The following is a 10,211-nucleotide window of genomic DNA, read 5'->3' as shown; positions in this document are numbered from 1 at the left end:
GTTTTGCGAAATTAATGAAGAATTGCCAAATTCGGAATTTAGCGCGCGAAACTCTAAACTCAAAAGTCACGTGACTAAACATTTGCAAAATGATCTCCGAGCCGAGAATTTTATTGGTAAGAAATTTATCAGCAAAGGCCGGGATCAGTCAGCCAAAATTGAAATAAAAGATTTCTCAAAAAGCATAAAAGAAGGGCCAGAACCAGCGCTACGCCCAGCGCCCACTAGCCTCGTGTCTGAGAAATACAGCGCGAGGCATCCAGAAATCACACACACATCCATTTTTGGTAATCTATTGCGTTTTCGGAAGATGCCGGAACACGTGTTCGACAATACTCGCGCCAAACTGGCCGATTTCCTTTTTGAGAATCCCGGCAATTTCCGGTTCAGCACTTCCATTGAGAATGATGCGCTCACACTTTCCTTCCACGCTACTGCCTTCTCCCCACCTGCCGGCAACGACCAGCTTGATATTCCCTCTCCCTCTTACTCTCCCGTGCTCTGGGAGGAGTCATCTCTGGACACGGACGATCCTGTAGAGGGCACTGGAGTTGGAGACTTTGTTGGAAGGGAGGGTACGTCTTTTTCTATCTTTGATTATATTCAAAATCTAACTAATCAAAACGCTATCTCATATTCACCCCCTCCTCGACAATCCTTGGCCAACGCCAATGCTAATGTTATGCGCGGCACTTACGCCAACGCCAACACCAACCTCGCGCCACCAACGCCAATGGCGCTCTCTGCCCTCGCGCCACCAACGCCAATGGTGCTCTCTGCCCTCGCGTCTCCTCCCAATGCCACCTTGGGTACGGCCGCCACCATCCTTGCACCCAACGCTACCTCTGGTACCGGCGCCACCATCTTTCCACCCAACGCTACCTTGGGTACGGCCGGCACCATCCTTCCACCCAACGCTACCTTGGGTACGGCCGGCACCTCACCTTCGCATATCGCTACTTCGGGTATTGCGACTTGTTCGCTGCCCAATGCTTACTTCGTACCTAACGCTACCGGTACTCTATCAACTTACTCACGCATACTACCTACATTCCCTGTACACTCTACTACCAATGAACCTTGCTTTGCTCCTACCTTGCTCCCAGACCTTGACATGGGTTTAGACTCTAACTCTGACACCATAATCCCGCCTATAGAGACCCTTCCAGACACAGTCTTCGTCAAGGACTTTGCCCGTGGACAAAAACAGGGTAAGGAGCTTCCATCGGTCCAAGAATCGAGCAAGAGCGAAGTATTTGATTCATTAGAAGGTACGAGCATTGAAATGATAAATTTTAATGACGTGCTCACTCTAGTTCTATCATCTGTAGAACGAGACGATGATATCATATCCCATTCCTCAGCTGCATCCATCACGTCAACGCCATCACCTGTCTCTCCGAAAGAAGACTCCATCGATGTCTTCCTAGTCCGTCCGTCGTTTGACAACGACATCGAGTCTACCTATTCGAGTGCTTTACCATCCAGTGCCTTTTTAGTGGCACCACCGAACTCTGTCACCAGTCTTCCCCACGAGGATGAATATATGCCCTCGCTCATGCCCTCTCGTCCTTTTAAGGGCAATCCTGAATATAATATGCTGTCTACAGCTACCTTGAGTGATTTGAGGCTCGCGCAGGATGACGAACACATCCCTATGTTAACTCTACCTGATGCAGCACCCACACCTACAGAAGGGACCATCCCTTATCGAGGCCCGAGTCGACCAGATGGAAGGAAATATGTTTCGTTTGAAGGTTTAACAAGACTCGAGGCTGAAGAATATCCGAGCTCTGAATTTGCGAAGTACAATGACTATCATTCTGTTTATATTCCTAACGTTGTTCAAGCCATTGAGTCCTATTGTTTCTGCCAAGACGAGATTATTGCTAATGATTGGAACTACCATATGTTCCGAGATGGAAGCTACCCTGGACATCCTGTCATCCCTGGAACTGTCAAACTGCCCACTGGAGGTCCGCGTTCTGGGAGGACTTGGCACGAACGGGTCCGAGAACTCAAAGACCACAGGGCACACACTCGGCACTTAATCCATGTCATTGAAACTGTCCTTTCGACTCGCATGCTTGCTGAAGCATCCTCTCGCGCGGGAACCATCAAATGTGACCAAACTCTGCACATCCAGGGAGGTCTAACTAACAAAGTCTACACTGGACACTACGACGACGTCAATCCTTTTTTCTCAGAGAGTGAGGCTAAACGGATGAACTCATATGCAGCTATTGCCGAAGCTCATGGAGAAGGAGAGCTATCTTCTAAAATTCTTGATTCCCTCCTAATGCCTTTCCCTGACGAGGACACTGTCAGTGCCCTTACTGAATCTCGTCTCCTCGATGTTGGGACTGTCAAGGACATCCTTCGTCTCGCATCAGACAGAGACCTTGTCCTTGGGATCGCGCGCTCAGGTCTCACCATCATAGCTACCTCCCCCTTTCGCAGTGAGATGTTCAAAGACCCCTTTTATTCAAAAGAGTGGTTCGTTCTCTCAGATATTGCCGAGGAACCTGAGGAGGAGCCGAAATCTAAGGCTAAGAAGTTTTTTCTCTAGTGCTCTAGAGGTAAACTTCTATCCTTCGTTATTATTTTTTCAACTTATCAATTTCTTTAATAGAAAATCTAAAAACTCGTTACTGGATCTTCAAGTCTCAAAATTTCGTATATGTCCATCATGTCCATTTCCCCTTCGACTTCTATTGCCTCGTGTGAAAATTCACATAATCCCAAAAACATGGACCCTCGCGTCTTCGAACCAGTGCCTATGTATTTATATCTCCATTTTCATGTCACTCTCAGACTCAGAGTCTCGTTTCACATGTTTGTCTTTGCTTGTTTTGATTGTCTCTAGTGCTCTTGCCTATTCACAAAAACTACATTGCAGGCTTATGTGTATGAGTATAATACTATGGGAAAAAGGTGTAAAAAGTCAAGTGATAGCCTTAGATATGAGTTACCTGTTCTGTAATTCAATTCTTTGGTGGTCCAAAACTTTGTCCGAAAATCCTAAGTCCCAACAACAACAAAATCAAGTTTTAAGTCTAAGTCACTCAAAACCTATTGAACAAAATTCAAGTAAGGAGATCCTAGTGTATCCTTCAGATTTACTTGAAAATGAGTCTATAGAAGACTGTTTTGAGAGACTTAGAAATAATCCCACATCCAAAAATCAATCATCAAATTTCAAAGAAGACACTATACTTCAAGACTCAGACTATAATGAAAATTCTGATACTGAGTCTGATATCTTAATTTCCTGTGACTCTACCAACTATCCTGAGGGAAATCCAGTGCTTACAATGTACAAGAGGGTTGACAAAAAAGTCAAGCCCGTGTCAGGAACTTTTCCCCAAGGAGCCAGAGTAGATCGTCATTTTCCTCATGACCCACTCCGAAATCTAATCCCGTTAACCCCACATCCTCCTGAATTTGTTCCTAATGGACGTCTAACTCATGATCGTATGGTTGACCTTAAGATAAATTCACAAGGATTTCTTTGGCCTGAAGAAGATAAACTTTTTCAACACATCATGAATTTAAATCAAGAGACCCTAGCATTTGAAGAAACAGATAGGGGGACTCTCAAAGAAACATATTTCACCCCATATATCATTCCCACTGTACCTCATGTACCTTGGGAATATAAGAATATTCCTATCCCACCGGGGATACGTCAAAAAGTTATTGAACTACTAAAGTCCAAGATTAATGCAGGAGTATACGAACCAAGCCAATCTGCATACCGTTCACGTTGGTTCTGTGTACTCAAGAAGAATGGCAAACTAAGACTAGTCCATGACCTTCAACCTCTCAACAAAATTTCTATTCGAGATGCTGGACTCATTCCTATAGTGGATGACTTTGTGGAGTCATTTGCTGGAGCTCAGTGTTACACCGTATTCGATTTATTCTGGGGATTTAATGCACGTAAAATGCACCCAGAAAGTAGAGATCTTACAGCTTTCCTAACACCATTAGGACTGCTGCGATTAACAGCCTTGCCAATGGGCTATACAAATGCACCTGCAGAATTTCAGAAATGTACCAGCTTTGTACTGCAGGATGAAATTCCACACGTAGCCAATGTTTTCATAGATGACCTTCCAGTCAAAGGTCCACAAACTATCTATCCTGACAATAAAGGTAATCCCGAGGTCTTAGAAGAAAACCCAGGGATTAGACGATTTATTTGGGAACATGCAAATGATGTTCACCGTATCATGCACCGTATAAAAGACGTAGGTGCAACATTCTCCGCTACGAAAATTCAGTGTTGCCTTCCAGACGTCCTTATTGTAGGACAGCACTGTACTCCGGAAGGAAGACTACCTGATACCGAGAAAGTGTCCAAAATTCTCAACTGGCCAATTCCCACTACGATTAAAGAAGCCCGAGGATTTATGGGACTTTGTGGGACAGTTCGTATTTGGATACTAGGATTCTCTGAACTAGCAAAACCTATCACCCAACTTTGGAGAAAAGATGCCCCTTTTATTTGGGGAGATAAGCAAGATATTGCTTTCGAAACTTTGAAGGAACGTATATGTTCAGCACCAGCAATGAGAAGCATTGACTATACTTCTTCAAACCCCGTATATTTATCAGTTGATTCCAGCTTCATAGCTGTAGGAATCATCCTTTCGCAAGTAGACGATGAAGGACGACGACGTCCAGCACAATATGGTTCTTTACCTATGGGCGATGCAGAGTCACGATACTCTCAGCCCAAGTTAGAATTGTATGGACTTTTCAGAGCACTTCGACATTACCGACTTCACATCATTGGAGTTCAGAACCTCCATGTAGAAGTTGACGCAAAATATATCAAGGGCATGCTTAATGAGCCCGACCTACAACCAAATGCCACAATCAATAGATGGATTCAAGGAATTCTCCTATTTGATTTCACACTTCACCATGTACCAGCAACAAGTTTCAGAGGGCCTGATGGCTTATCTAGACGCCCTCTAGCTTCAGACGAAGAGATTATCCCTGAAGATGACTCTTGGTTAGACGAAATAGCCCTATTCACGTCAATCTCAAATTTCACTACACATCCATATAATCCCAATAACCTACCATCTATATTTTTGTCAGCTGCTGATCAAGAGCAGACTTTGACAGATATTTTCAAGTTCCTTACCACACTTGAAGCACCAAGTTTTGAAAGTACTGCTAAACGCAAGAAATTTGTCAAGCGTACAACTCGATTCTTTGTACAAAAGGGAAAGATGTACAAGCGTCTACCAGATAGACCCCCTTTGCTCGTTATTTTTGATCCTGATAAACGGCTGTCTATACTATCAGGAGCACATGAAGATTTAGGCCACAAAGGAGTTCAGTCTACCTTTGAGACTATTCGATATAGATTCTTCTGGCCACATATGTATACCGATGTTAAGCACCATGTACAATCTTGTCATGATTGTCAGATTCGAAGCACAAAGAAAATGCACATACCTATCACAGTCTCTACACCTGCCACAATCTTCACAAAGATCTACATTGACATACTCAAGATGCCTGCCGGGAATGGTATGAAGCATCTAGTGTTAGCTCGAGATGATCTTTCACGATATGTAGAAGGAAGAGCATTACGATCTGCCTCCGCCAAAGCTATGGCCAAGTTTTTCTGGGAAGACTTGTATTGCCGATATGGAGCAATAGGGCAGATAGTCACCGATAATGGCTCCGAAGTCAAGGGAGCATTCCAAAATTTACTTCAACAAGTGGACATTCCACAGATTCAAATTTCACCCTACAACTCACAAGCAAATGGGGTAGTTGAACGTGGACACTTTAATATCAGAGAAGCAATAGTTAAAAGTTGTGAAAAGCACATCTCACGATGGCCTGAGAAGGTTCCTCAGGCACTCTTTGCTGAAAACATTACCACAAGCCGTGCAACCGGATTCTCACCTTTCTACCTATTACATGGAGTCCATCCTGTTCTACCTTTTGACCTTAGTGAAGCCACATTCCTTGTTGATGGATTTCACACGGATATGAATCCTGTCGATTTCCTCGCATTACGAATACGCCAAATTGAACGACGTCCTGAAGACTTGAGACGTGCCGCTAAGACATTAAAGAAGGCCAGATTTAAGTCCAAGCTTCAGTTTGAACAGAAATATCATCTGAGGATGCACAGAAAATCATTCGCACCAGGTGATCTTGTACTAGTCCGAAATACCCAAGTTGAGAAAGAACTGAATCGCAAAACTAAACCACGATACTTAGGACCCTTTGTTGTCGAGAGACAAACCAAAGGTGGATCCTACATTCTTAAAGAAATGAACGGAACTTTGTCTAGACGTGGTGTAGCCTCCTTTAGACTAATTCCGTATATAAGCCGAAATGATCCCACTCTACAATCAATTGCAGATACTCTTGATAATGGTCAAGACTCTGAGAAAAATTCATCAGGATCAGATTCAGATACTTCTTTCCTCTCAGAGGACGAATAACAAAACACATCACATCATGAACGGCAAAGACACCACAATAGAAAACCGAATTCAACAGAACATTGCAAGTTTATTTGACATCCTTTTAGAGGATTGCAATAAACTTCACGAGTACTTTATTTTTCAAGATATCAGAACCCATTATAATCAAATGATATACTTCTGGGATCACAATCACCAGGAAGCATTATCACAAATATGTCCTACATGTGCAGTATACTTCGAAATTTTCAGACTCCTAGATGAATGGCACCATCTTGTCAACCCAGAGAACAGATGGAGGAGTCACCAACATCATGATTAATAAAATGACATGACCTACCCTTCAACTGGGGACAGTTGCGATTTTTCGTTCGGGGTGGATGTCATGCATGGTATGTGATTCATACCATGTCAGATATATATAGAGAGTGATAAGGAAGATATGAGAGACTGTCTAGCCCTCTGTCACTGAGTTACCTTTCTATTTTTCCTTTATTTCATTGTCTTGTATTTTATTTCTCACTTTTCAGATTTATTTTACCTTGTATTTTTATGAGCATGTGACCTTCTGTTTATTTCTCATTATTTATTTTTATTTGGCTACTTTCAGCCACAGATTTGTTTGTCAAAGTTTTGTATCTCTATTTATTTCTGACTGTTTATTTTTATTTGGCTTCTTTCAGCCACCAGATTTTATTTGTCAGCACATCATGTGACTGGGGAATATTCTGGTTTGTAACATTATTTAAGCTGACTCAACATGTTTAGTCATGATTGGTCATGCTTTGTAACAACATTCACATGACTCATCATGTTTTGTCATGATTTGTCATGCTTTGTAAATTCTTTGTAAGATTACACTGTATTTGTAATGTACTTAGTAATAAGCTGATTCATCATCTGGTTTGTAAGCCACATTCTTACCAATCCATCTGATAAATCATGCTTAGTAAGGGGGTTCCCAAAAGGTATAAAAGGACCCCATTTTCACCCATAAAATATAACTTCCCATTTTTCATTCTTCTCTCACACCGTGTGAGAGTACGTAAGAATAAAAGTGCAGGCAACGTGCCTTGAAGTAAGACTAAGACACATCATTATTCTATTCTAAAGTTATATACTACCTTACAGGGGTTGACTATATAACTTTCGTTATCGTTATTCTACTCTAGGTTATATACTACCTTACAGGGGTTGACTATATAACCATCGAACAGCTCTCATTCTAAGCTTTACGTGTATACATAAGACTCTCTCTTTCAACGGAAAGTGAGACACATATCTAAGGACGACAAAGTTGAAACAGACTTTCATAGGTTGAAACACGACCTACTAGGCTGAAACAAACCTAACGAATTTATCCAGAACACAGAACATTCCACAACACTTCGTATCAGACTACACAAGAAGAGGACAACAAACTAAATCCTCCCAAGAACTCACCACGTTACCTCCCACGAAGTAGAAAAGTCGGAGACCGTGGACTTAAGGACTGGCAAGAAGTCTTCCCTGTGTATAATTGTGTTGTCATTATACACAACTTTTATATAAGACCCTTAAGTAACAAGACAGCGCTTTGGTGGTGGTCTGGGAATGGTGTTAGCTGTGAGTTGCGAGGATAAGACATTGACTTACTGGAATGGCTGGTGTAGCTGGTATCTCTTCATCCAGCTCGTCATTGCTGCTGGCAACCGCCCTAGACTTTTGGCGCTGTCGTTTAGACATCGCCGGGCGGCTCCAGCTTCTGGTGCTCGGAGCATGGGCGCGTTTCCCATGCTCAGTACCTCGCCCACATTCTTCGGGCTCCTCCACCACAGGGCGCTTTCTGGGCTTAGAAGGGCCCTGGCTAGGCGGCGAAGGCGGCGGGCTGCGCCGGTAATTTCTGGTGGAGGGGAACAGAGGGTGAGTTTGGATGCGAACATCATCACCTCGTATATTGGCCCATACGGGCGTGCCAGTAAGACCGGTCCTAGATATGTTCATATGCTGCTGCAGTTCTGCAGCAGCCGACAATATCAGCGGCGAGAGGACGGTTGCACTCCCGCCATGGGACATCATAACCTGGGTCTGCCAAAAATTAGGTCACTCTACAATATGTAACAAGTACTTACCAAAACCTTGCCCATCTCCATGGCTATGGTCAAGTGGCGCGCATCCGCGGCATCTAATTGAGAAGCTTGCCCCAGCAGGTGGTCGATCTTGTTGGCAGCGTCGCTGAAGGCCTTGTTAGCGGCGGCAATATTGTTGGCAGAGGACATTTTGGTATGAGTTAAAGATGAGAAACGGCGACAAACTCTAACACTATATATATAACTCCGCTGTGACCACAGTGGCGGTGGATTATGTGTTACTTAATTGTTCCACGGCATTTTCCGAATGTGACCACAGCGGACAAGATGTTCCACAATCTACACATTCACAGCTGTGGCCCAACGGCACATATTGTTCTGGCCGACAGATGGGTGTATCCACCGATACACAGTCAATTATGTGGTCCACCATTGACCAGCTCGCACTTCGGCAACACCCGCCGAATCACAATACAATACAATATTCCCGACCCACATCATTATGTAATTAAAATCCCGATCACCTATATCTATTTAAGGCGCTGGCCATGACGATTTCGTACTACAATTTCATAATGTCCCATCCTTCCATCTCTGCAATGATGTTGGCGGACTCAATATCTGACGAGATGAATTTGGACATGTCCGACATCGCTAGCATTTTTGAATACGCTTCCTCCCGTCTATCGGCTATCCGGACCGAGCTGGAGACTTCACATGTCAGCTTGACGCCAAGAACCTGCCGCATCATCGGCAAATACTTGAACTGGGAAGGAGAGGTAAGTACAACACCGACCGCCAGCCCGCCGAGCTAATGAATAGCGCAGTCCTTTACTCTGCCGTGGATGTCCTTTTGTGCCGGGTTGTCCATCAGCCCACCGCTGTCGAGGAATCTCCGATTCTTCGTCGGCGTGCTGTCCATGAAACAGGTCGGACTTATCACCAATTACGAGGAGGTATATGACGCCTTCATGACCTTGCCGGCTGCGCCGCCTGGACCGTGGCAGAAAGGTTGACTGGCCCAGACATATTGGACACCATGGTGGATGGAGTTAGCTAACCTGAAGTCCGACCAGGACTTCTTCAACACTTATCCAAATTGTGTTCAGGTTCAGCAAATAATCGGCGAACATTTCAAGCAATTGGTAAAGTCTTCCCCACTTATATTACAACTTGTCACTGACGCCGGCTCTAGCCGGAGGGAAGGATTCTGATCACCCCGGCTATGTTCGCTCACCCGATGTCCACGCCGGTTGTGCAGCAACTGTCAACCATCCACGCCGAGGTGCTGCATGAAGGCCAACTCATTGTCAAGATGCTGGAAGACAAAGTAGTTGAGGCCAAAATGGTAGCCGCCACCATGCTTCGCATGGACACCGCATTGGGACAGGACGTCGTTAATGCCATCGCCACCACCGAAAAGTTGATGAAGTATTTAAAGCGGGAGGGGGCCCAATGAGTATTGAGTCCGGGCTAATGCTATGTAGTAATAGTAGTATATTCATTGTATAAAGTTGTAGATAAAACACCGCCGGTTGGATATAGTGAGAATCACACGGCTGCGGATGCACAGGACATACTCCGGCGCCACAAAAACAACGGTCTCGCCGATATATGTGACAGTACAACATCGGCATGAACCTGATATGACTACAAGTTATCGACTTCACCTCTCATA

The 10,211-nt window shown here is 44.2% G+C and overlaps 2 protein-coding genes across 2 annotated transcripts; one reads left to right on the top strand and one right to left on the bottom strand.

Annotated features, from left to right (window-relative positions):
• Positions 1 to 8,063: 8,063 nt before the first annotated feature.
• HD556DRAFT_1449946 (uncharacterized protein) lies at positions 8,064 to 8,722 on the bottom strand (the record flags this gene model as incomplete). Its single annotated transcript, XM_041307683.1, has 2 exons — positions 8,064 to 8,531; positions 8,576 to 8,722. The coding sequence occupies 2 exons, from the start codon at positions 8,720 to 8,722 to the stop codon at positions 8,064 to 8,066; spliced, it is 615 nt and encodes a 204-aa protein (XP_041153673.1).
• Positions 8,723 to 9,108: 386 nt separating this feature from the next.
• Positions 9,109 to 9,992, top strand: HD556DRAFT_1449945 (uncharacterized protein; the record flags this gene model as incomplete). The annotated part of the gene is made up of 4 exons (XM_041307682.1): positions 9,109 to 9,312; positions 9,361 to 9,489; positions 9,559 to 9,678; positions 9,729 to 9,992. 4 exons carry the CDS (start codon positions 9,109 to 9,111, stop codon positions 9,990 to 9,992), a joined length of 717 nt encoding a protein of 238 aa, XP_041153672.1.
• Positions 9,993 to 10,211: the final 219 nt, after the last annotated feature.

This window comes from Suillus plorans (assembly GCF_016647745.1).
Source record: "Suillus plorans strain S12 chromosome Unknown HD556scaffold_96, whole genome shotgun sequence".
In the NCBI taxonomy this organism is placed as follows: domain Eukaryota; kingdom Fungi; phylum Basidiomycota; class Agaricomycetes; order Boletales; family Suillaceae; genus Suillus; species Suillus plorans.
Note: the sequence above shows the minus strand (reverse complement) of the source record. Positions and strands in the feature narration are given on the sequence as shown.